Here is a 25772-nt window from a genome sequence, read left to right on the forward strand (position 1 = left end):
ATCCCGGGGCTGCCCCGGACATGCCCCGCACCCCCTACCGGACGCCCGAGTGGCCCCATCCGCTGCGACTCCGGGGGCTCCGGGACTAGATCGACCCCCGCCCCAACTTCTGACTTTGGGGTCCCCCAGCCCTAGAAGAACCGGCGGCCCGGCTGGGGGAGCCCCGGGAATGGTGTGACGGGGCGGTCAGCTTTGCTGTGTCCCCCACTCCAGCCACCCGCCGTCTCTGTGCCCTCCGGAATGTAGCTGTTCTCTCCGCGCCCCCCGGCCTCCAGCCGCAGTCTCCGCGACCTCCGGGTTCCAGCCGCCAACTCTTTGTGCCCCAGGATCCCGCCGTTGTCTCCGCGTCCGCAGATTCCAGCCGCCGTCTCTTCGTCCTCCGGATTCCAGTTTCGCGACCCCCTCGGTTTTCGCACCCCCGGGACTCCAGCAGCGTTTCCGCGACCCCCCGGGATCCAGTCACTGTTCCTGCACCCCTCCAAACCCACAGTCCAGCCGTCGTCTCCACGCTCCTGCAAACCCAGACTCCAGCACTGTGTCCGCATCTCCCGGGTTTTGGCCCCGTCTCCAGGTCCCCGAAACCCAGACTCTAGCCGTGATCTCCGCGCTCCCCAGAATCCCGCTGTCGCGCCAGTTCCCGCAAGTGCAGCAGCACCCCACCGCGCACCTCAAGCCTGGCCGGGCCTCGGCGGGGAGATGAACGCGCAGCTGGACGGCCTGTCGGTGAGCTCGTCCTCCACCGGCTCGCTGGGCTTGGCGGCCGGGGCGGGCGGCGGCGGGAGCGCGGGGCTGCGGCTGCTGTCTGCCAACGTGCGCCAGCTGCACCAGGCGCTGACCGCGCTGCTGAGCGAGGCGGAGCGGGAGCAGTTCACGCACTGCCTAAACGCATACCACGCGCGCCGCAACGTCTTCGACCTGGTGCGCACCTTGCGCGTCCTGCTGGACAGCCCGGTGAAGCGGCGCCTGCTGCCCATGCTGCGTCTGGTCATCCCGCGCTCAGACCAGCTGCTCTTCGATCAGTACACGGCTGAGGGTCTCTACCTGCCTGCCACCACCCCCTACAGGCAATCTGCTTGGGGCGGCCCCGACGGCGCAGGGCCTGGGGAGGTGCGCCTGGTCAGCCTAAGGCGCGCTAAGGCCCACGAAGGCTTGGGTTTCAGTATCCGAGGGGGCTCAGAACACGGCGTGGGTATCTACGTTTCCTTGGTGGAGCCTGGTTCCCTGGCTGAGAAAGAAGGGCTGCGGGTCGGGGACCAGATTCTTCGCGTCAACGATAAATCCCTAGCCCGGGTGACCCACGCAGAGGCAGTCAAGGTAGGGCTGTGGTTCGGGGAAGAATAAGGGGGAAAGTATCTGCAATACAGTGGGGCAGCTCCTTCAATAGCTCCATGCTGTATGTTCTTGGGCAAATCACTTGACCTGGCTGGGCTTCATTTTTCCTAACTTTAAAGCAGGAGCATCTAGTTTGTGGAACACAGAGCTGTCAGTCCCTGGGCATATGGTGATGCCTTGCCTTCGTGGGGCCTACCTGCTATTGCAGAAGATAGGACAGTATCAAATACTCAAGCAAACGTATGATCACAAAATGTGAAAGGCTCTTTAGATTCTTATGAGCATTCAAAAATAAATAAATAAATAAATAAATAAAATCTCTGCTTGGCATAGAGTTAGTAATCAGTAGGTGGTCTGCGCTGCTGCTACTGCTGTGGTCATGATCCTGTCTCTGAAAGTTTTGTTAGTTCATCAGTGGCTGGAGGAGACTGTTGGGGTGACCCACAAAGCTTTGGCTTGACCCTGCTGTTTGGGGCAGTCTGAGATCCTGGAACAGGTTGATTGCCCTCCTAGAACCTTTGGTCCTGCACCTGGAAAATGTGGCAACTGGACCAGATAAGTGGTCCCTAACCTTGTTGAGAATGCATCTACTGCTTGAATGTCAAAAACAAGTCCCCTATCCCCAGGAGAGTGTGTGTGCTTTTTGTGACTGTTAATTGAGAAAAATAACCTCCTGACAACCAGCTTCCAGGGATTTAATCATGCTGTTAAAGGAGTGTGTTTGCTGATCTCGTGGCCCAGGGCAATTGAAAAACAGTTGGAGTGTGAGATGGAGCCTGTTTGGTCCCCTGGTGAATTCAAGGGTCCCTTGCAAGCCTTTGGCCCTCACCCCATCCCTCTGTGGGCAAGAAGTGAACAGTCTTTGCTTCTGCAGAGAAATGCTTCAAGGGTTTGGGCTGGCCTGTGGCCCCCTCTCCTCCCCATGCCATACCCTCCTGATCCCCCACGCACAGGTGCCCATGCCTGCTGGCTGCTGGGAACTCCAGGCAGCAGAGCTCCAGGGCTACTTCCTGGGTGCTGACTGTCCAGTGACTGTCCAGTGACCTGTGGCCAGGTGACTCCCGCTGACTGTACCTGGGACACCAGGATCTGTTTCTGCCTTTGGCTTCCTCTTTTGCCTTCCAGCCCATGGACCCCCAGCAGGCTCCCAGCGCTTTTAGAAACTTCTTTGCAGTTTCTGGGGAAAGGGAGATCAGCATAGATTGTTCCAGAGTAGAGCCAGCAAAGCTCTTTGTGGGTTTCCATGCAACCGTCGGCCCTGGCTCCTCCCCCCACATCCATCTTTCCCTTGATCTAGCACTCCATAGAGTTATAAAGAAATAGTCCATTAGCCTTGGCCCTGAAAGGTCAGAGTTCCGAGATGATGAATTTGTGCTCTAAAGATACTTGATCCAAATGGTCATTTATAAACGTGGATTCAATTTTAGAGGCAATTTAAGGAGACTGGACTAACTTAATCATCACAAGGTGATAGACTTTGGAAAGGCCATCGGTCCCCCTGAATAGTAAGAACACTGTCTCTCCCTTCAGTTTGCACCCCAGACCCAGTGGGCCTCACTGCTTGGCTGTGAATTTCAGTTTCCAGGCATTTCTTTGATGCCCCTGGGGCCCTTCTCCGGATGTCTCTCAGCCACACTGTGGTGGTGGAGCTGTGACGAAGGCAACAGCAGGCCTTGGCTCTTTACTTTTGTTGCTTTTACAGCAAAACCTCAGCTCTCCAGGCATAGTTTTTGAAGCCCTGAGAGAGTACCTGCTGTCACCCGGGGAGTGCATAATAGGAGCAGAACTGTCCTTGAAGTATGGCACCTGTGTCACAGGAGCCTGTGTGAGCTGAGCAAGACAGCCACTAAGCAGGCTTGCCCCTCTTCTGGCCAATGTCAGACACATAATCTGCCTGCAGTGGACCCCTCTGGACCCTTAGGAAGCAGCAGTCAAGATGCTGCTTTGTCATATTAACTCCAGAGGGAGAAGGGGACAGACTTTTTGGTGGGTGGAATTCAAAACAGAGGAGGCCAAAGCAGGGTCCCACGGTGTACAGATGGTTTCAGGACAGTTAAAAGAACACCTGCAGAGCTGTTTGTTGATGCATTTCCAAAATTAGGAGGGTAAAGTCCCTTAATTGCAAGTCTGGACAGGCCTGGCTCCCCCACCAGGCACCAACCGCCCCTGCTTGGGAGCTCCCGAGGCCCTGTGAGCTGTCCCTGCAAGCCACCGTGCTGGAGGTCCCCCATCAGGGGTTCAGTGGTACAGGTGCACGGCTCTTACCTGGAATCAACTGTCTTGGAATTTTCACTGGTTTGTCTGCTCCTGACTTTTTACTACATTGTGTTTCGTAGGAGTCATTTCAGTCTTCAAATGTTTCTTTTTCTTCTGTGATAGAAAGAGGGGAAGAGATCCTCTGAGCTTCCCAAAAGGAGGAGTTAACTGTATGTCTGTGTGTGTGACATGAAAAAAAAAAATGAAAATAAAAAATCAACATAAATGCTAGGAGTTAAACTACTTGAGAGTTGACAACTCAGAGAGGGTCACAAGCTTCTTCAAGAAGGGATTAAGCAAACACAGTTCTTTCCACTTCTTTTTCTGACAAATGGAGCATCCATTGTTCCTCAAAGCAGTTTACTGAGGATTTTTTTCCTACATCCAGTGGGGCTTCCATTCCTCTTTTAAGGTCCATTTGCCAAATCAGCAGTGACAGGTCCAGATAAGGCAAGTCAGTTACTGTTTGCAATTAGATTGAAATGTTTGATTTTTTGAAAAGTCTATGTTGAATGAACAGGAGCCAGACTAGTAATAATAAAATACTTGTTCAGAGGTTTTCAGCCAAATGTGCTTGACAAATCGGCCAAGGAATCCACAGACCAGGGATGCTGCCCTAGCTCTGCTGCACACTTGCTGTGTGACCTTGGCAAGTTACTGATCCTCTCTGTGTTCTAGGGTGAGTGGCTTGGGGGCTATCCAGAGCTCTCTCCAGCTCAGTCAGTCTGTGACTTGCTTACTGTGTGCCACACAGAAGGCCCGTAAAATGTCGAATCTGATGTTTTCTTGTTCTTTTGGAATTGCCTTCGTTTAAGGCAAAGAAAGTTGGCTAAGGACTGGGAGATAAGCATCTTGGCATTCTTGTGTAGCATCCTACTAAATCAGGAAATTGATGGGTTACACACTGTACTGACGAGAGCTGCACGCTGTCTCTCGACCCAAGAACACCAGCCCTGGTGCCATTCCAGAAGAAATGAGAAACCACAATAGGACTCTGGCACAAGCAGCCGTGACCTGGGAGCGCTCAAAACCAAACTCACTTCTCCACTTGCTTTCTGAGCTCCCTGGTTTTGTGGATAGAAGAACTTGGGGTGTGTGTGCGGGTGTGTATTTCATCTGGGTAAAAATTAAATGGCTTCTCTACACATCTCAGCATCCCCACATCCACGGAGCACGTTAAAAACTGAAATGTTCCAGAAGTTAAAGACTCACTGGCCCTTGCATTAATTAGAGTTATCACACTCTCCTTCCTTTGCATAATAACCCAGGAGGAACCTGTCTGTATTAATCTAAGTCATTATATTTGGTTCAGTACCTACTAAATGACACATTTGTCACTTGACCATGGTACATGGTTAGCTGAAGCCATTACAGATGATTGCCACTTCCAACTTTGTGTCTGATCTGGGGCTCCTCCCACTGGCCTCATTCCTGGGCCCACGTTTGGAAACCATGGTGGGCCAGGCTTTCCTCGGGCCCTGCATTCATTCTCCCCTTCTCTGGCTCCTGTCAGCAGTGACACCTGGAAAGCTCCCTATTCATAAACTCTTGATTGAGTAGACTTGGGGTTGCAGCAAATTCAGAGCTGGCGCAGTCCGCGGAGAGGGCCGGATTCTTTAATGTAGCCTTGGATATTCATTTCGCCCAAGCTGAGCTCAAGGTTCTAGAAAACTGTGCCGCCCATGTAGGGCCAGATGCTCTTCCGACTGGTTATTACCATTCAGATCAGAGAAGCATTCCGTAGGGTGGAAGGGGATGCTCTTATTTTGCCTTTAAGACTTGCTGTTTTGTAGTAGAAGGTTCTTGCCTCCTGGACTTGAAGCTGGACTTGAAAGAGATGCAGAATCAGCCCCGCTCAGCGTCGTGTTTCCCCTTCAGTCTCCACTGCCACTGCAGATTACTTATTACTTGCCTAGATTCACCTTTTGGAGGGAGCGGTAAATTAGAACGTGCTCCTCTAACCTCTGATCAATGGGATTCATGCGCGGAGTCACCGCCTTCCTCTGCCTGCCTCCTCCAGCCACACGCAGGGAAGGCAGCCCGTGTGCACCTGTCGAGCAGGTGCAGCTCTCACGCATGCGCCTGTCTTACCCGAAGCACGTGCGCATCTCCTCCGAGTGTTAATCTTCCTTCGGTTCTGCAAAGGGCTTTGCACTGAAGCAGGCGTTCTCACCGGGATTAGGCTCCAGCTGGCTTTCTCCCGGGTTCTTTCAGGGCCTGGAAGGGACAGCCTTTGGTCCACACTGCTTGGGACCAGTGAATCTGATTAGAAGGAACAGGACATTAAATGTCTGGAGGTGGCTGGAGGCTGAAATAGAAATCTTTCAAAATGGATTCTTTTTCTTTCTTTCATTTGTTTTAAACCCCCAAGCAGGAATCTGATATTAACTCGAACCTCACGCAGACTTCTAATTGCGCTGCGGGGCGGGGTGCTGTGTTTCAAGTTTCTGTGCTGCAACATTTTCTTCTTCCTTTTGCAGCCTGGTGGGTGGAGAGGGTCCACAGAGTGGGATGCAAACTCACTCCTTGTCCCACGCCTCCCTGATGCCACCTGCAGGAAGCAGCACCATGGGGCTGGAGCTCTGTGGGGTTTTTAATAGACGGTTTATTTTTGAGAGTGGTTTTATGCTCACAGTCAAATTGAGGACACAGGTTTCTCGCCACTCAACTCCCACACACACACATAGCCTCCCGCATGATCAGCCTTCCCTCCCAGAGGGATGCACTTGTCATGATCCAGGAACCTGCCTCGACCTGACCTTGCACCTGGAGTTTACATTGCACTTGACATTCAACTTTGCTTTACTAGAACACTACTGAGAAGAGAGGAGTCTAACCTTAGTGGGTGCCAACTGTGTGCTAGGTGCTTTGTCCCTCCTGGGCCATTCCATCCTCCCCAGGGGAAGTGGGAATCCCTGCCAACCCTGGGATTAGGAATGCAGCAGCCCCCCCTGCCTGGAACCCCACCCCAGGGTTATGAAGGCAGCCTCCTAGAGGACAGGGCCTGTCCCCCAACTGGAAGGCAGGCGATGTTCATTCTGTGCCTGATATCCAGGACCTGTTGAGAGCCACCCCAGACTTGGTTTTGCTAAGCAATAAGACCTCACCAAGGGAGAGTGGCGTGACTCCACCCTTTCTTTGTCTGGAGACACTTGTCCTTATTTCTCTGAGCACTGCTTACCACACTGCAGAGATGAGCTGGACGTGGTCCCTGCCCCCAGGAGTCTTAGAGGGGATTATAGACCCAGCCAAGGGTTACAGGTCAGTGGCATCTTAAGTGACGTCCTCATGCCCCTGCATCCCTGTCATCCTCTCCAAAGCAGTACCTCTACCCTGCCTACCCCTCCTTGATTTCCTTCAGCACACTTGTTGCTACCAGAAAACCTTTCTTGGTTTATCGTGTGCCTCCCCCACTACAAATAAGCTTCACGGAAACTAGGATTGGATATGTCTTGTTCCCATATTGCCATATGCCCAGCTCCCAGCACACAGTAGGATCTTTAATAAATGAATATTTACCAACAGAATGGAATGATAGTCTCTCTCTCTCTCTCTCTCTCTCTCTCTCTCTCTCTCGCTCTCTCTCGCTCTCTCTCGCTCTCTCTCTCTCTCTCTTTCTGATACTGGGGATTGAACCAGGGGCATTATGTCACTGAACTACAACCCCAGCCCTTTTTATTTTTCATTTTGAGACAGGGTCTCACTAAGTTGCTTAGGGGCTCACTAAGTTGCTGAGGCTGGCCTCGAACTTGTGATTCCCCTGTCTCCGCCTTCCCAGTTGCTGGGATGATAGGCATGAGTCATTGAGCCTGACCTGGAATGACCTCTTAATCCAGTGCTGGTAAGTTTGGGATCCCGAGCTCCTGGGTGGGAGAAGTGAAGAGAGTGCGTGTGGCAGTGGGGTGGGCACTGGATGGAACAACCAAGGAAAGCCCAACTCTGTGGTGTGTGCTTCACCACCTTCACCATGGCTGTGTGGCATGGGCACTTCCCATGACATATCTGAACCTCAGGCTTTGGAGCTATGAAATGGACCGTGGGCATCAAATGTCTTGTTAGGGATGAAAACATGTGAAACCCTCTGCTGCTATTTTAGGAAAATACCTTTGCAAAAAAAATATATATATATATGGTCTGTGCCTGAGTGGCAGCAGTTTTTCCCTCCTCTGCGGCCCAGATCCACCCGTGAGCCCCCTCTGGCAAGTTCGTTGTCACTTTGCTCTCAGTCTTAAAACCAGGTTCCCAGAAGTGGGTAATTTCAGCAGCTTGATTGTGTCTGGGATTCCAAAATAGAATCATTTATGCATTCCAAAGCAATCAATGAGCCGATTTGGGGGTAAGATACATCTTCTGGCTTTTTGTTTAAAAAAAAAAAAACCTTCAGGTTTTCAGAAGCCCCATGTTTCCTATGGAGGCCAACTCCCTGCTACCACGTGGATGGTTCAGAGCTGCTCTCTTCTGTGTGGAGAATGCAGAGCGGGTTTATTCTTTCTTTTCTTCCAGTCCCAGCACCTTGGCCTGCTCCCTCCTTTGAGATTTCTTGTTCCTTCTGCTAAATTGGCCGTGGCTTTGCTTCATCTGGCAGCGGTTTCAGGCTTCTTTTCCCTCCCTACCTGAGTTTCCCAGTACAGCGTCCTCCCAACTCCGAATGCAAAGCAAACGGCCCAGCCTTCCCAACACAGTCCCCAGGTGTCTTCTTCCCTGGGTTCTAAAGCTGTGGCTGCAAGGAGGACCACAGTGAAGTGTTTCCAAACGCCGAGCGCTGGGGCTGCAGGAACGCTGCAGTTTCCAAATGTGGAGATTGAACAGGCTTCCCAAGCAAGTCTGAACCGCCCTGAGGGTTGGGCTCTGCCCACTCCCCCATCAACCTTGTCCTTCTTAAAATTTGACCAGACAGCTGCACCCACCCTGTCCCCGTCCTTAGCTATTTTGGAGCAAGTATCCAGATGTGCAAGGTCAGCTGATACGTGGGAAAGGCCTGGGAGGCTCGTGGTAGAGTTTTGAGGTGGCCATGGTTCACCTGACAGTGTTACTTGGCAGTGACCTTGGGCAGGTCCCCTTGCTGCTCTGAGACTCCCATATTCTCTCCACTGCACCTGGCTGTTGCCATCAGAAGTTTGAAAAATATGTCTGTGGAAGTCCCACAGCGAGCATTGAAGTGAAAAATGTTATCAACTCAATTCAGTTGGCTTTGAAGACCTTCTGTGTGCCTGCTCAGTTTTGTTTTGTTTTTTTAAATTGTCATTGGAAGAAAATACCAGGACTCGGGGCCTGGGAGATTGGTCGTAGCTATTTGAATTGCAGAGTCATTTGCTAAATGTGGTCAAATATTCCCGCATAGGCAGAGTTTCTTTAAAAATGTAATTGCTCCTATCTGGCTTTTGGTGTCTTCATTTTTACTTTATAGCAGTAATAAAGCCAGTGGATGAATGGGATTGCATGTCTTCACCTCCTTGATTTTCTTCGAGACCTTTAAAAATAGAGGAGACAGACAGGATAGATGCATGACCCAGCGGCCCAGCGTGTGACTGCACTGTCCCCTGGACCATCCTTCCCTGATGGGCTCCCAGGGGCCTGAGAGAGGAAGAAAAGGAGACAGCTATTTCCAGAACCACTAAAGCAATTAATGCAGGTAGGAGTGGTGCTTTGATAACACAGCTTCTGTACTTAAAAAAAAGAAAAGAAAAGAAAGAAAAAAACACAACTTGTAATTTATTTGAACCGCATCTGAAATGACGTGCCAGGCCTTGGAGAGATGCTCTCAGATTAAGCAGTGTGGTCCAGCTTTCAGAACTCACCTCCTGTGGAGGTTTGAAAGCTTCCGCTCAGGATGCAGGTGAGCCCTGCTGACCACTCCGTCCTTCTGGCCCCAGGGGAGGGGTGGCAGCTCTGGTGTGTCTGGACCCAGCATCACATTTCCTTCATTTCTCTCCTGTGCCACCTTGTTCTCTCTGGGAGTCCCAAAACCTTCCCAGGTTTCCCCAACTCTCTGGAGCCCTCTTCCTCCTCCAGGAGTCCGGTGCTGAGATTTTAAGTCATTTCAAAGGTCAGCGCGTACAGATCTCCCTCCACGTCCTTCCTTCCTCTCCCGGCGTCTGTATCTCTGCCAGCTGTCCAGCTCGCCGTCTCTGAACAGGATCTGTGCATCCTGTGAAGGCAGCTGTTTCTACCTGTGTTTCCAGCCTTCTCCAGCATTAGGAATAATCTTTATTTGCTCTGGACGTCCTGGCACATCTTCAGCCCTCTGATGGCCCTTCTCCCACCCTCAAGTTGTGGACATGTCCCAAGTTAGTCGCCTCGACCTGCTTCTCCTCTCTGGGGGACCACACCACCTTCAGTGTGGCTGGCTCTTCAGGATGGCCCTGTCCCCAGCCTGTCCCCCTCCCTGCCATCCCTGCTGCTCAGCCACAGTGACCGCCTCACCCATCTCGTCCATTCCCCATCCTGGAAGCAGGGTGAACCCTCTAAAGTGCCTGCCCGGAACCTGCTCTTGAGCTGGGAACCCACAGAGAGCCTCCAGGCAGCTCAGGGTCTCAGCCATAAACCTACAGATGATTCTCCTGTCCGGCTGTTCCCTGGATGGGACCACACTTGATCCAACACGTTACAGCCTCCCCTGGAACCAGGCTTTGTTTCTCTCCACCTTCAACACCCATGTCCCTGTTAGGCCGACCTCCACTGTGTCCCCAACAGACCTGCCCACCCCCCATTGCTCCCATCTACAGGAGACCTTCATCCCGCCCTGGCCTCCCTCTGCCTGCCGGCCCCTTCCCCTCTTCCACGACACACCTGTATTCCCCTCCTCCTCCTTGTTGTCATTGAGTGATGATGACCCTGAGTGACGCTGGCAGCGAGCCAGCCGTGGCTTCAGTCTAAACTCATTGAAACCCCACAGCAGGCCTGGCAAAGAGTTTGTCACTTGCCTTTTTGTCTCAGATGCAGGTAGTGGCAGAGCCTGCTTGTAAACCCAGGCGTTGTTGCCCCGAGAGACTGCAGAGACAGGTGACATCTCACTGTGCTAGGGCCTGGGCCCTGGAGCCTGTCCACGTTCAGAGCCCAGCTCTGTTGCTTTGTAGCTGTGGCATCTGGAACGAGCTTCTCAGCCTCTGACTCTGGGATCCCCCCACCACAGAGTGGGGTGTGAACGGTAGGGAAAGGGCAGGCAAGCTTTCGCCATCCCCAAAACGGGTGCGATGGCCACGCAGACAATGTGTTAAAGCGCTGGGCGCGTCAGTGAACTTGAGCATGTGACGATCGCCTGCTGTGTTGTTCAGACCACGGCGCTGGGATCTGTTTTTCTGCTGGACGAGGCTCGTCCTGGCTCTGGAGAAGCACAGACTAGAGAGCACACAAATAAATGTCACCGCCAGGGAGAGTTGTGTGTGCCATCGTGACCTCTGCTGGGCTTCTTTGCATCCCCTCTGACTCTTCCCTACAGCCCGAGGGAGAGGAAACTGGGAATCAGAGGAAATGGTGACCAGCTGCAGGCGCATGGATGGAAGGCAGCTGGACTGAGATTGGAACCCAGGTCCATGTGCCTCCAAAGCGCATGCTCCTTGCCTCGGCTCTTAGCTGTCTAGAAAGACACAGGGTGAACAGCCCGGTGTGGTGCTGGCAATAGGAGGGGCTCTGTGAGTGTGTCTCCTCCCCAGGTTTTCCTCTGGGGGAATGACTTTGTAGACATTTGATGAGAAAAACTCACGCGGAGCCAGTTCACTCACACCCTCGCCACCTGCCCTCCTGGATGCATGCATGTCATCCCCAGGCTTCAGGGACATCTCTGTTATCTCTCTCTCCTATGCCCTGACTTTTGTCAGCTTTTTATTTTGTGCACTGTCCTGTGAAAATCCCCTGATAGGGAACTGTCACCTCAACTAACCCCCTTTCCAATAAACTGGTGTCTGGCAAAGTCCTCTCCTTCCCGGCGGGGCCTGAGGTCCTCTGAACACGGCGAGGATCAGAACAGGGTGGCCTCTGGGCCTGGGGTACAGGCTGTCTGTCCTCAACCCTGCCACACACTGGACAAATGAAAGGGCCATTTGGTTTGGCTTATAGAAAACTCTGGAGTGAAGTTCAGTGGCAGAGCGTTTGCCTGGCTGCATGAGGCTCTGGTTTCCCTCCCTAGCACTGCAAAAAAAAAAAAGTAATTAAAATTAAATGTGTGTGTTTGCATATGTGCGCAAACGTCTTTCTATATTTATTTTAATAAACTAAGATATATGGGCTCAATACTTAAAACTCGGAAAGCCCAGAAACAAACAGAAGAAACAAACACAAAATTGTGGCTAGCCCACCGACCCCCAAGTAATCACTGTTGGCAGTTGGATTCCCGTCTTCCCAGTAGCCTGAGTGTGTTTGCACTGGGAATTGTCCACACACCTGCCAGTTTGGACGTCGTTATCTAGCCTGTTTTCCTCGCCAAGCCATGTATCATGACTGTTTTCCCACTTTGATAAATGTTTCTAGAACGTGATTTTTAATGACTGCATAATATATTGCAGCAAAGAGATACATGATTTATTTAACTAATTTCTTCCTGTTGGACAGTTTGTTTTTTCGGTGCTATCCATATTGCTGCTTTTCACATCCTAGCACATTAATCCTTAAGCGCGTCTCTAATAACTCCTGGGGCTGTCTTTCTGGAGGTGGTATTGGCTCAGGGGAAAGGCATAATTTTAAGACTTTTGATAACAGTTGCCAAACAGTTCTTGGGAAGGGAATTATTTTGCATAATCCCTCCTGCCAATATTAGCAGCCTGCAAGAGCCCCGATTTTCCCCTGGCCATGCCAACATTGGGTATTATGGTTTTCCCCGGTTTTTCCAGTCTCACAGACAAAGAAAAAGGTATCCTATTTTAATTCGCATAATTTAAATAGGTCGTCTTCTCAGTTTCATTTATTTTGCTTGTTGTAATGGTCTTTAGTGCTTGCAAATGACATAATTTCATTTTTCTTTATGATTAAATAAAACTTCATTGTATAAAAAATAAATAAATAAAATAAATAGGTCAAACTCCTTTAGGTGTTTGTTGTTTGTATATGTATTTACATGTTTTGTGTGTGTATAACTTACTGATAACCTATGCCATTTAATCTCAAAGTTTTATATTTGAATCTCATCAAGTCTGTCTTTTCCATTCTGATGTTTGCTGAGTCTGTTTTTTTGTTTTTTTGGAAGAGGGTGGGTAACCAGGGGTTGAACTCAGGGGCAGTCAAAGCACTGAGCCACATCCCCAGCCCTATTTTGTGTTTTATTTAGAGACAGCGTCTCACTGAGTTGCTTAGCACCTTGCCATTACTGAGGCTGGCTTTGAACTTGCTATCCTCCTGCCTCAGCCTCCAGAGCCACTGGGATGACAGGCGTGCGCCACCTCACCTGGCTGCTGAGTGTGTTTTTGAAGCACGGTTGATCCTCCACCTTGAATTCAGATTCTTCAGTGTGAATTCAAATTCAGCTGGAAACCCTTCACTCTTTCAACTGAGAATGGTCAGAAAGAGTTGAGGGACAGGGATATAAGGAGTCTGGGAAGGGAAGAAGCCCCATCAACATATCTGCTCATGAGCTGAGAAAATGACATTGATATACACTCATATTCCTGATGGATCTATGTGCATTGGATATTAATCCCAGACAATAAAATACTCCATTGCAAACCCATCAAGCCTCATCTTGAGCCATTATATTTATGACTCCTAGAGTCATGTTAGTTCTTCCTTAAAAAAAGAATAAAGAGAAAAGAACATTTGTAAAGCAATTTACTTAAATTATAAGGGGCTAAAAGTCAGGTTTAGTGGGTAATGGAAGAATTGCATTAAAAAGGAATCAATATCTTTCTGGGATCTGCGCTGGCTTTGTCTTGTGAGTTGTTTTGCAAAGGGGTGGTCACCTTATCACTTTCTTGCAAATTTCTTGTAGAGTTATCCCCAAAGTCGGGTTTTTTCCTTCCTTTGGGGATGCATTTTCACACAGCCTGCACTCAGTAAGACATTCAGGGGAGAACAGGGACTTTCTCAGTTCAGGTCTCTATCCCAGCCCTTGGGATCCCTCCATGTTTCCAAGATGAAAGTGAGGTTTTCCTCTTACTCACAGAGCCATTGGACAAGGTCAAAGTCTTGTTCAAGAAGGGCAGGGAATGAACCATTGGTTTTTAAAATACCGCTGCAGGAGGCGCCAGTGAAAGGCACTTAAATAGCATGAAGGAAGGTCTGCAGAGAGGAGCTTCCCTCCTGCCTCCTCTTAAACCTCTCACCAGGGGTTCCCTCCCATGCCCCAGCTTGCTCCTGGCAGCCACAGTTCCTGGATCCCCTGCCCCCTTGAGGGTCTTTCATACACTTTTTGCAGCTGCTTCTGGAGGCTCATGCTGAGCTGTCTGTAGGGAGGGTCTTGGAGGGCACCCTGCCCTGCAGTCCTGATGATTCCCCAGGGATGCAGCAGCCAGAGCCGGGCCATAGCTGCAGAGAGCTGGAGCAAAATGGGCAGGCCTTGTAGTGTCACAGCTGTGTCCCAGAGCCTGGCCCCAGCAGGCACACAGATGTCGGTGAGGATCCTGTGCAGCTGTGGGTGTTTGAGAAATAGTGAAGCCTTATCTCACTCCTACCTGTTTACATTGCCAATCCGAAAGAATATGGAATTAGCGATTTGGGGACTTTGATGTAGGGAATGTTTACAAATGACATGTATCTTAGACCTAGGAGTGGTGGGAGAGGGACAGGAGTCTCCGGAAAGCAGAGTTTTATCGTTCAAGCATCTGCGGCAAGGATCTCAGCCTCCAGCTGCTTGGAAGGGGTGTCGGATCCTAGAGACGGGTGTAGATTTTAGCATTTATTCATCTGCTCAGCATTTGTTTTATTGAGCACCTTCCCTGTGACTGGCATAATTTAACACATTCTTCAGCCCTCTACATAGATCATTTACTTATTTGTTCACATATTTATAACTATGATTGCTCTTATGTCAAGAGCAACCGAGAGGCTTAAACTGAAAAGCACATTATTGAAAAGGCAAAGGGATCAGAAGTGAAGTTAGACAGTCTGCGAGTGCTTGTGTGGATAAAAAAGAGTATTTCATCTTTAAATTGAATTCTGAGCTTCCTAAAAACCGAGGCAGAAAGAGAAATGAATAGATTATTTCGATCCCGCTAGAGGATTCCTTGGTACTTGGGGAGGGCTTCCTTGCATGTATGTCCTCGTTGTCACTTTAAGTGGAGTCACCTGCCACCTTGTGGGGTTCTGCTTGTTGACCCACCTGTGATGAAGACAGAGGTCCTGGCTTCCTGGTCTGTTAGAGGGTGGAGCTAGAAGGAGAACTTGAACAGGTATGTGGGATGTGGCCTCTCAGGGGCAGCGAGCAGCACGTGCAGGGGCCTGAAGTGGAAAGAGCCGGTGATCTGATACTGTAAGAAAGCTCAGGTGGCAGGCAGGGGCGGGGAAGGGCTGGTCAGGTGTGGGGCAGCCGCCCAGGCCTGAGATGCACCTTACATCAGAAGCAACAAGGAGCGTTGGGGGCAATAAGGGACAGGGTTGGCTTATATTTTAAAAGGATCATTTGGCTGCTCTGCAGAGGCTGGTTTTGGGGTCTGAGAGCGGAGGCTGGGGCCCATGCAGTAGTGGTCCCTGTGAGAGGTGATTGACACAGAAAGATGGTGCAGGTGGAAGGCACCCTGAAGACAGCACGCTAATTAGGGATTTATTTTCCCATGACATTAAAATATGCTACTGGGGCACAGAGACTACACTGCTAATTTCTGTCTTCCCTCTAGGCAGGGATGATGGGTAGGGTCTTTCCAGGGCTTGTGGTTTGTCATCTGCCTAAGGCTCTGGGGTCTGAGGGCCTCTCACCTGTACCTGCCATGTCTGTTTTGGGACAAGGTGTAGGACCAGCCTTGTGTTCTCTGAACCCCCTTGAGCTGTGGTGAGGGCTGTGGGAGGGGAGGCACCAGTTTCGAGAGTCCAAGATTCATATCCAAGCCCTATCCTCTTTGTGACCTTACATGGGACATTTCACCACCAAGCATCTCTTCCCTTATCTGTGCAGTGGCTGGGCATGGTGGTGCACACCTGTAATCACAGCACCTCTGGAGGCTATGGCAGGGGGATTGCAAGTTCAAGGCCAGCCTTGGCAACTTAGCAAGACCCTAATCTCAAAATAAAATTTCAAAAAGGGGCTGGAGATGGAGCTCAGTAGTGCACCTGACTGGCATGTGTGAGGCCCTGGGTCCCATCCCCAGCATGCCCCACACCCAAGATGCAATCATTGTAATCTTTCTCTTACTAACAGCATTAACCTCCATTTGCCCAGGGCCTCCTGTGTATCACCCAGTGCAGAATATCCATCAGTGCTCATTTGGCCCACAGGATAACTCTGAGGGTGGGCATTAGTAGCCTGATTTAACAGGTGAGAAAACAGGCTCAGAGAGGCCAAGTACCTTGTCTAAAGTCTCAGAGCTAGGAAGGGTGGAACATCCTTTGGGAACTTCCATTGGAAAACTACCCTAGGTCATTGCCCCTACCCTAAGCCTCCACCACGTTACCCTTTTTATATTGGTGTTTTGTACTACTTATGACCCAAGAGTTAGCCCCCAGGTGAAGTTGGAAGATAGAGCCTGAAAGTAGGAAGGAAGGGGAGCGCTGCTTTGGGATACTGTGGGCCCCATCCAGGGGCCCACTACACGACGAGGAGGCACAGTGCTGCCCCCTGTAGGTGGCTGTAGGAACCACAGCTGGGAGAGAGGCCAGCCCCAGGACACATCCAGATGCTGACGTGGGCTGCTTTGCCTGCTGCCTCAGGTTTTCCGCTGCATCTAGAAAGTCAAATGCAGCGTGCTTCAAGATGGGACTGAGAAGGATCTTCATTGTCTAGATGTTTGTGCTGCAAAAAAAGGAGAAACGCCCTAGATGTCTATCTATAGGAGAATCCCATGGTAGCGAGTCCCTGCGTGCATGTGGGAAGAGATGAGCTTAATGCCATTGAATTGGTGAGGAAAGACCCTCAAGATAAACTTTATCTAAAATAAAAAGATGGAGCAGAAGATGTGCAGTGTGAGTCAATATACGTGACACCCAGAAGACAGCTTTGCATATGTCCATAGACACGTGTATAAAAGGCTAGAATAGGCCAGGACGGACAGACAGTGAGGTCTCTGTGTTCTTTTAAAGAATAATGCCTGACCCTCTGGAGCTCTTCCCTATATTCCAAACACTGCGGGGGGTGGGGGGGATGGAGGATACACACACACATACACACACATACAAACACATACACACCCATATACGTATGTACACACAGACACACACATATGCACACTCACACATACATATATACACGTATGTACACACAGACACACACGCACACACACATACGTACGTACACACAGACACACACACGCACACATGCTGGTTTGATTTAATCCTCACAGACACCCTGTGAGATAGTACCACTGTAACTGCCCAGGGCTACAGGTGGCAGAGCAAGGTTGGGGTCCTGTACCTGGCTCCAGAGCTGAGGTCCCAGCCCCTCCTGCTTCCCTCTCCAGAGTCCACTCGGGTCTGAGTGTTCTGTGCTCACCTCAGTGAGTTCTGTGGGCTGGTGGCCTGGGTCTGATTCGCTTCAAGCCCAAGTGCTGCTCTCTGTGCCTAATTGGAACAGATTCCTCAGGGCCCCCAGCACATAGAAACCTCATTCAGTACTTGTTGGATGGATGGATGGATGGATGGATGGATGGACGGACGGACGGACAAATGAATGAGTCTGAAGGAGCAAGGGGAGGTTATACAGAAAACAAGCTCCAGTGTGTCTCGGGACTTGTCTGGTGGTCTCAAAGACAGGAGAATGAAAGGGACCCAGAGCCTACCGGGTTGCCAGTGGCAGAAACAGAGAAGTAGGCTGGTGCCTTCGGAGGAGCCACCACAATCTGGGAGGACTTCCTGGAGGTGGAGGGAGAAGCTGAAGGAGGAAGGCAGGGCAGATAGGAGGAAGGTGGATTAAAGGAAAGGATGGTTCCTACAAGGAAGACAGGTGGGGACCTGGCGAGGAGCTCGAGGTGCTTTATACTGGGGTCCATATAGAGTCAGCTTCACAGAACGCCTTCAGCTTGTGCTGGGAAAAGGAGCGGGCACACTCAGGAAGGTATCATCCTAGTAAGGACGTAGGCCCTCGTTTGTGCCAGGCACCGTGTAGGTGGTGTGCACTATCCTAACAATTCTTGCTTTTTGTTTGTTTGGTTTTGGTACATGGATTGAACCCAGGGGCCCTCTACCACATCTCCATCCCCTTTTAATTTTTCAGTTTTGAGACAGGGTCTAAGTTGCTGAGGCTTGCCTCATACTTAACCGTCCTCCTATCTCAGCCTCCCGTGTCACTGGGATTATAAGCATGCACCGTCACACCTGGCTAACAGTTGCAAAATGCAGACCTGAGCACAGAGAGCTTAGGTGATTTTCCTAGTGCCACATAGGAGGTCGTCAGCAGACCCGAGGACCATTATGCAGTGTCTGAACCCAAAGGCACGCTCATCAGTGGGGCGGAAAGAGCAAGCCGCATTGTCCTTTCAGATCACGAACCTCATCTCAGCACGGTTCTCCTTCCTGATGTTCAGAATCTCTGTTCCCCAAAAAAGAAGAGCCTGCCCCTTGAGGTCTGTGCCCCGGAGTGAGCTGGATGAGTCACCAACGTTACTTGGGGTTTCTGGGGACCTTCTTTTGCACATGCTCAGTAGCAACCATCTTGTGCTCTTGAGGTCTGATCCGGCTTGTATTTGGTGCATGTGTTGTGCTGGGCCTTCTCCCTGCGCCGTGGCCCCCAGGCTGGGCCACAGTCCTCTGCCCTGCAGAGAAGGGTGTCAGCCTGGCCTCTGATTTGGGGGTTTTAGAGTTGTCTCTCTAGAGCTGAGTGGGGCCTTTGCCTCCTGAGCACATTAAGCCAAGAAGTGAATTGTTGACTTGGACGACCCCCACGTGCGATTTCCAGTTCCTTCCTCGCAGCGCTGTCTGGGTGGGTCGTCTTCTGGTGATGGATGCGTCTCAGCCATGCCACCTGCCCGGTCTGATGGAGAGGGCTCTGATCTGAGTTGGTGGACACAGGCAAGCCCCAGGGTCGGTATTACCAGGAGGCACGTGAGGACAAGCGTGGGAACATGGCGCTCTGGTGGCCGCCCTCATTGGCCAGGGACTCCCCCCAGATTCCTCCCATTTGAATGGCTCTTGTAGCTACAGAGAAAGTGGGAGGAGATGTGGAGACAGAAGCCAGCCACCTGCACAGGTCGAGAATTCAGGCTGCTTTAATGTAGGTGTTGCATGTGATTTACCATCTGCAGGTGGCTGTCTACAGAGCAAGGGCACAGCCATAGTGCCACTGGGGGGCACTGACCCCCGGCCTTCAGGTTCTTTGAAGGTCCCCGGCTGCCCCTGATGGTGCCGAGTTGGGGTTTGCATCCTGCTACCCCTGAAACCTCCTGGCCCCCTCCCAGCTGATACGGAACCTCAGAGTCCCAGGTCTTGGACAAGGTCCAAGGATTTGGGTCAGTGCCCTGGGAGCCGCGGCCCGCACAGTCCCCAGAGCTCACTTCCGGGATGGGGAAGGCTGAGGTGGTTTGTCGGGCCCAGCCCACCTGCAGGCCTGCCTGAGACTGATCCCCGTGTCTCCAAGGCCTTGATCTCTCTGCTGTCAAGACCCTGGCCACCAGGCTCCCTGAGCCAGGGAGATACAGCAGTTTTGTTTGGGGCAGGACCTTAGTGATCACTAAGTACCACTTGGTCATTACCAGGGGGCAAAACCAAGACCTGGCAAGGGGAGCTAGCAGCCCCAGGCCACCTGCGAGCCAGGGGCACAGTGCAGCCTGCTTCGGAGGCCCGCGCTGACCAGGGAAGTATGGTGAGTGGCCCGGTACAGCTGACCACGAGTGGGACCTTGTAGTTCCCCAGGTGGCCGGGGTAGCAGAAGCCTGGCGGATGGCTGGTGGGGAGAGGCAGTAGTGAGCTTACTCTAGAAGTTCCCTCCTCCAGACCTAATGCCCTTTTAATAAAGAAGCAGTAGTGAATATGGACAAGGCCGGGAGGTGGTGGGAAGGTGAACCCGGCTTCTCGGGCCCCCTCCTTTCCTGCGTGCCACGCTCAACGTGTTGTAGTTAAATTAAAGAGCAGGGAGGGGCGTTCCTGAGGAGTCCAGGGGGCCCAGGCCATCTTCTGAGCCCACTTGGGTGTTGAAAGTGCTGACTCAGGAGCCTTGCTTCCTGCAGAGTCGCCAGCGAAATCAAACAGGCAACACAGGGAGAGGGCGTCTTTGTCCTCCGAGAAGGCCACATTTACCCTCAAAGAAGAGTGGTCAGCGGACCTTCCAGAGTGACCTAAGCTGAGTGAGTGCAGGTTTACCAGCCCCGAAGTTTTGTGATGGGGAATCCAAGGTGCAGAGGGGAAGGGGCTTGCCCTGGGCTGGCCTCCTGTATCCTGGGCTGTGCCCCTCTGTCCCTCCCCCTCTAGGGACTTCAGAGTCCTCTTTTGTAAAATCCCAGGCGTGGGCAGGCAGCATGTGGGCCCTCTGCAGAGCCACTCTCCACGGTGTTCTCATCAAAGGCGTTGACCTCCTCTGCTTCTCAAGGTTGTGCCGGCCTATTTATAGCACTGACCAAGAGGGTTCCGCCGTGGCCACGAGAAGGAATACAAATGACGCTGCGTGTGGCTGCATCCTCTTCCCCACTTTCCCTTTCAACTCCTGGGACAGTGCTCACGGTGGCATCTGAGCTCCCCTCCTCCATGCAGACATTCCCCGGGAGACAGGCGAGTGGGCTCTGCCGTCCGCTGAGCACCTACGGTGCGCACGGCTCTGGACTTCCTGCCTGTCACCTCCTTTCACCCTCACCCCTGACAGATGGGTATCGTCCGTCCCCACCTCACGGTGCTGCCTGTGGGGCACGCAGCCCATTCGTGGTGGAAGTGCCTGACTCCATGGCCCTCGGTCTCTTCTTCCCTCCACACTCCTCTGCTCTCACTCCAACACGGCCGTCCAGACTCACTGTGGCTGCACAACATGTCCCTAGGGGTTCCCATTTCTGTGGGGGGAACTCTTTACTTTCTTACCTAATCAGACCAGCCTCTTCTTAGGCCCTACTATGTGACAGGTAAAGCTTTGTCTCTCACCAGGCTGCAAGTGTCATGACGACCCACTGTGTGCTGGGCAAAGCTGGTCTCTCAGGGACTGCAAGCATCATCAGGACCTACTGTGTACCTGGTGGTATTTATCCCTCACCAGGCTGCTTGCTTTGTTCCCTGTGGGCCTGACACACAGTAGGCCCCCCGCCAGCCCTGGGGCTTATTCTTAGTGTCCCTCAGAGAGGAGGAGTCAGGCCATTTGAGCAGCAGCAAAGCAGCAAGTCAAAACCTGTGGAGGAGGGAGTGGTGGGCAGGGAGAGGGGTCAGGAAGATGTGTGGGGCACCCAGGATGCGGTGGCCTCCAGCTTCTGCCAACGCCACACCCTGGTACCCACCTTCCTTCGGTACAAGCACACCTGGTCTCAGGCTCCTCCGTCTTGCATCTCCAACTTAACAGAGATCCGATTTTCCTGACTGTTCCACCGGGGAGCCCTGGGGATGCCGAAAGAACACTAAATCTTTCCCTGCTTATCGTCTTAAAATAATTTTTTTTTAAAGCAGAGTTTTGGCGAGCTACCACTCAGGCCAGGGCTGGCACTGAGCTGCGAGTGGAGGCCCAGCGCCTTGGGGCCTGCCTTTCCTCCTCTGGGAGGGGCCTGCACGTCAGAGCCCCCACAGCCAGGCCCCCCCCCCCCCCCCCGACTCTGCAAGCTCAGCCCTTGGTCCCCTTGTCCTCCAGGTCCTGGGAGTTGGAGAGCCCCGGGCAGCGGGGGGTGTGCTGAGAGCCCAGGAGCCCTCCTTTTAAGGCACATTATTATTTGTGTGTGTGGTATTGAAAGCAGTGTGCCCTCGCTGTGGATCATGTGGGAACTATGGAGAAGCAGGAAAAGCAAGACATCATCCCCCGCAGCCCCACTCCACAGAGAAACACTGAACGCTGTCACGGGACTTCCCTGGTTTTATTCCTGTATGGTTTTTCTTTCTCTTAATAACTGAGACCATACCATGAGGACATGATTTGTAGCCAGTTGACCCCACTTAACATTAAAATATATCACATGTCCACGGCTTTACAAACTCTTTGTCGACATGATTTTTATGGCAGCATAAAATCTCAGTATGTGTCTATGTCCTCAGCAACTCAAAGAGCCTCCAGCTGCAGGTCACCAGGGAGCCAGGGCCACCAGGGAGCCAGGACCACCAGGGAGCCAGGGCCACCAGGACAAAGTGCCAGAGGTGGGGGCGGCTTCCACTGCAGGAATTCATTTGCCACCATTTCTGGAGACGGGGAGTCTGAGTGCGGGGTGCCAGTGTGGTTGGCTCCACTTCCCGGCTTCCAAATAGCCACATGCCTGGGTCCTCGGAGGAGACAGGAACAAACTCTGGTCCCTCTCCTCTATGACGATGGCCTCACCCTCCCAACCCCAGCTAACTCCAACTGCCTCCCACAGGCCCCATCTCTAAATGACCATCATTTAGGGGTAGGGCTTCAACATTGGAATCTGGGGGGAGACACACATTCAGTCCCTAACATGGGGTGCGCTTGCAGTTAATCTAGCACCTAGTGACTGCCTCGGAGTCAGCATCGTCATCGCTGCTCCAGGTGCATTGTGGGAAAGCAATATGGCGACCTCAGCTTCTACCCAGGGCCTAGAGTTCAGTGTGGTTGTTCCAACCCAGCCTTTAAAAAACAAAGATGGTGTCTACACTCAAAATGAGTAGCTGTAGGAAAGGAAGCCCCTATTAGCCGTGTGGGCAGGTGATTTCCCTCCATATCTATCCAAGTAGTGGACCACTCCCCACTCCCAAGATTGGATCCCTTGAGAATTTCATGAGGCAGTACATGTCGGATGCAGGGTGGAGCACCCGACACCCACAGGCCCTTTAACAATGTTAAGCTATTGTTATTATCAATGTTTTTTTTTTTAATTTTTTTTAAATTGTTGATGGACCTTTTTATTTTTATTTATTTGTATGTGGTGCTGAGAATCGAACCCAGTGCCTCATGCATGCTAGGCAAGCGTGCTACCGCTGAGCCACAACCCCAGCCCATTATCAATGTTTTTTATTTGCCTCTCACCTAGAATTTTACTGGCGTCCCCAAGACCACCCCCAGACTCAGTGATTAACTAGAAAGGCTCAGTGGGTTCAGAATACACAGTTGTCCCTGGGTCTCTGGGTGATGGGTTCCAGGACCCCCTCTGGATAGGAAAATCCACTGATGTTTACCTCTGTTTTGCACAAGTTGCACACTTCCTGCACATGCTTTGTGATCTCTAGATTATTTATAATGCCCAATACAGTGCAAATGCTGTGTGAGTGGTTGTTACTCTGTATTGTCTGGAGAATGATGACAAGGAAAACGTCTGTACGGGTTCAGTACAGATGCCATTTAAAAAAAAAATATGTTTGGCCCGTAGTTGGTTGAATCTGTGGATGCAGAACCCGTGGGCACGGGCGGCTGGCAGCTGCGTCCTCCTGGCTAATATTTATTACATCAAAAGGAAACAAACCAAAATGAGCATAAGGAAGAGACACATTGGCAAAGTCCAGAAGAAGTCCAGGCTCCCAAGGGTCCTCCCTCGGTGAGTCACGAGGCTTAATTCCTCCAGCACCAGACTGTGTCCACAGGAGTGCAGTGCTGTCTGCCCAGGAAACTGGTTAGAGAGCCCTAGAAAGGTTTTATGGGTGGCTCTCTGCCGGCACCCACATTCCAGATGCCCAGAGGGAAGGCAAATGTTCAGCACAAACCCCAGTTTGAAGGTCCATGCGCAGCAGGCCCCACGTATCAGACAGGGTCCAAGCGCACAGAGGCCGGCCTTGTGAGCAGGTCCTGCTGGGGACAGCAGCCTGGGCCTGTTGGGCAGCTTCTGCCTGCAGGTATCCCAGGAGATCAGATTTCTTATATTGGGTCGGCTTGAAGATAGGGGAGAGGCAGGTGTCCCCATTTCTAGAGGCCAAAAGTAAGGGTTGGGGCGGGGAGGCCAACTTGGGGGCTGGATGGCTCCTCCATTGGGGTCCTGAGAGGAAGCAAGGTCTCTCTAATGGCAAGGGGGAGTGCTCCCTTCCTTCTAACTGTGTGTCCCCCTCTCTCTCTAGGCTCTGAAGGGCTCCAAGAAGCTGGTACTGTCTGTGTACTCTGCGGGGCGCATCCCTGGAGGCTATATCACCAACCACATCTACACCTGGGTGGACCCACAGGGCCGCAGCACCTCCCCGCCCTCAGGCCTGCCCAACCCCCAGGGCAGCAGCGCTCTGAGACAGCCGGAGGGTGACCGGAGGAGCGGCTTCTGCCTCCTGCAAGGCGGGGATGAGAAAAAGGTGAGCTGCACCCAGCTGGGTGGTGGGCCTGCCCAGCAGGACAGGCGCCTCCCAAACCCAGAGTAGTGACCCGCAGGGGCTGGGCCGGGGCTTTGTCCTTACCCTGAGTCCCTCTTGAAGGCCTTTTTTCCTCCTCTGTTTCTAGTGCAGTGTTTATCACAGTAGAGGCTGAGCTGCCCCCACTCCTGGGATGTCATGAGGGTCTCTCTCCCTGCTGTAGCCAAATGGATGGACAGTCAGTCTGGTGGGCAGCTCGGGCCCAGGACTGGCCCTGGGATTCCTGCCATCCACTAGGCACTAGGGCATGGACCCCCTGTGAGGGGTGTCTGGGGGGCTGGTGCACCAGGTCCCAGATCAGCTCCTGGGAAAGGAGAGGAGAGAGAGCTGGTGACAGTGTCTTTCCACCAGCGATGGCTGCCCAGCATGGCAAGGCGGGCGGTGAACCTGACCCAGGCCCCAGGCAGCCCTCCGGAGATGGCCAGAGAGCATGCTTCCCTGGTGGGGAGGGCCCCGAGCGCGCTCTCAGGGAAGCTTTGGCAGCGGGGCTTGAGCCAACTCCTGCCAAGGAGGAATGTACTAGAAGGCTGTGGGCAGGCCCGGAGGTGAGGCTGGGGCACTCAGGGCACCACCTATGGGAGAAGCACCTGCATCTCCGCCAAGACTTCTCTGTGTCCTCCCTCTAAGAGGCCTAGTCCAGGGTGGGACACCCGACTGGCTGGCGGGATGCCAGGTGTTTTGATTGGCAGGACCAGCTGGGGGAGGGGTGCTTGTCCAGCACATCGTGGAGTGTTGTCACCTGAAGGAGGAGGCAGAGGCATCAAAAAATGCCCCCTACAGAGCCCTCCTCTCCCTCCAAGTGGACTATTTGTTAAATAAAGGAAAAAGAGGTTTGGGTCCCTGATATCTTAGCCTTCTCTCTGCCTGTGTGCCTTGCTCCCAGACCAGGAAGGTAACCCCTGCCCAGCTCCCAGCTGTTTTAGGACCTGGATCCTGACAGCCAGGAAGCTGCCTGGCTTGGGGCTCCAGGCCAGGCACCTACCCTGGAGACTCTCTCCGCTCTCCCTTTCCTGTGGATGAGACGATAACATTTATTTAATGCGTTGGTGTTCTTTGCTCAATGTCAAGATGCGTCATCATTCAGGAGATCACCCTGGCCTCTGGTCGCTGTTGGGAGGTCTATGGGCACCTGGGCCTCCTGGGCAGCTCCAGGCCCTCCCCACCAGGGAAGCATGCTCTCCGGCCGTCTCCGAGGGCTGCCTGTGGCTGGGTCGTGTGCACGGCCAGCCTTGCCATGCTGGGCAGCAAACTCCCTGTCTTTCTGGCAAGCCCTCTCCTCCCTAGGTGGGGCTCTGTACCCAGGCACCTTCCCTGAGTCCTCCAAGCCACCTGCTAGGTGCAGGTCACCATCCGCATCTTATAGAGACTCAGCAGGTGGCAGCCGGGAGGTGCTCCACAAGCCCCCCAGTCCTTGTGGAGCACCTGCGGTGTGCCTGACATGTCCTGGGAGCTGGGGATAAAGCTGAGGCCCTGCTCTGAGGGTGCAGTGGAGGTGGGGAGGGAGGTGAAGGTCCAGAAAGGAGCCCAGAGGAGCACGATGAGGGACATGGGTGTCTGTTTTCTGTTGCTGCAACAAATACCATGGACTGGGTGAGTTATAAAGAACAGAGGTTCACTGGGCTCTGTTCTGGAGGCTGGGAAGCCCAAAGGCCTTGGTGAGGCCCTCTTGCTGCCCCAGGACATGCAGGGGACATCACATAGCAAGACAGAGCAAGTCCGCCAGC

The 25772-nt window shown here is 52.4% G+C and overlaps 1 protein-coding gene across 2 annotated transcripts in view; it reads left to right on the top strand.

Annotated features, from left to right (window-relative positions):
* Nucleotides 1–449: 449 nt before the first annotated feature.
* WHRN (whirlin) overlaps nt 450–25772 on the top strand; it is an 85035-nt gene continuing 59712 nt past the window's right edge. For both annotated transcript variants that reach the window (XM_081264762.1, XM_081264763.1), the window contains exons 1-2: nt 450–1314; nt 23770–23991. In XM_081264762.1, coding sequence (XP_081120888.1) covers nt 697–1314; nt 23770–23991 — 840 coding nt within the window. In that variant the 5' untranslated portion in view covers nt 450–696. The remainder of the gene's footprint in view (nt 1315–23769; nt 23992–25772) is intronic.

Source organism: Spermophilus citellus (assembly GCF_964194105.1).
Source record: "Spermophilus citellus genome assembly, chromosome: 2".
NCBI lineage: Eukaryota > Metazoa > Chordata > Mammalia > Rodentia > Sciuridae > Spermophilus > Spermophilus citellus.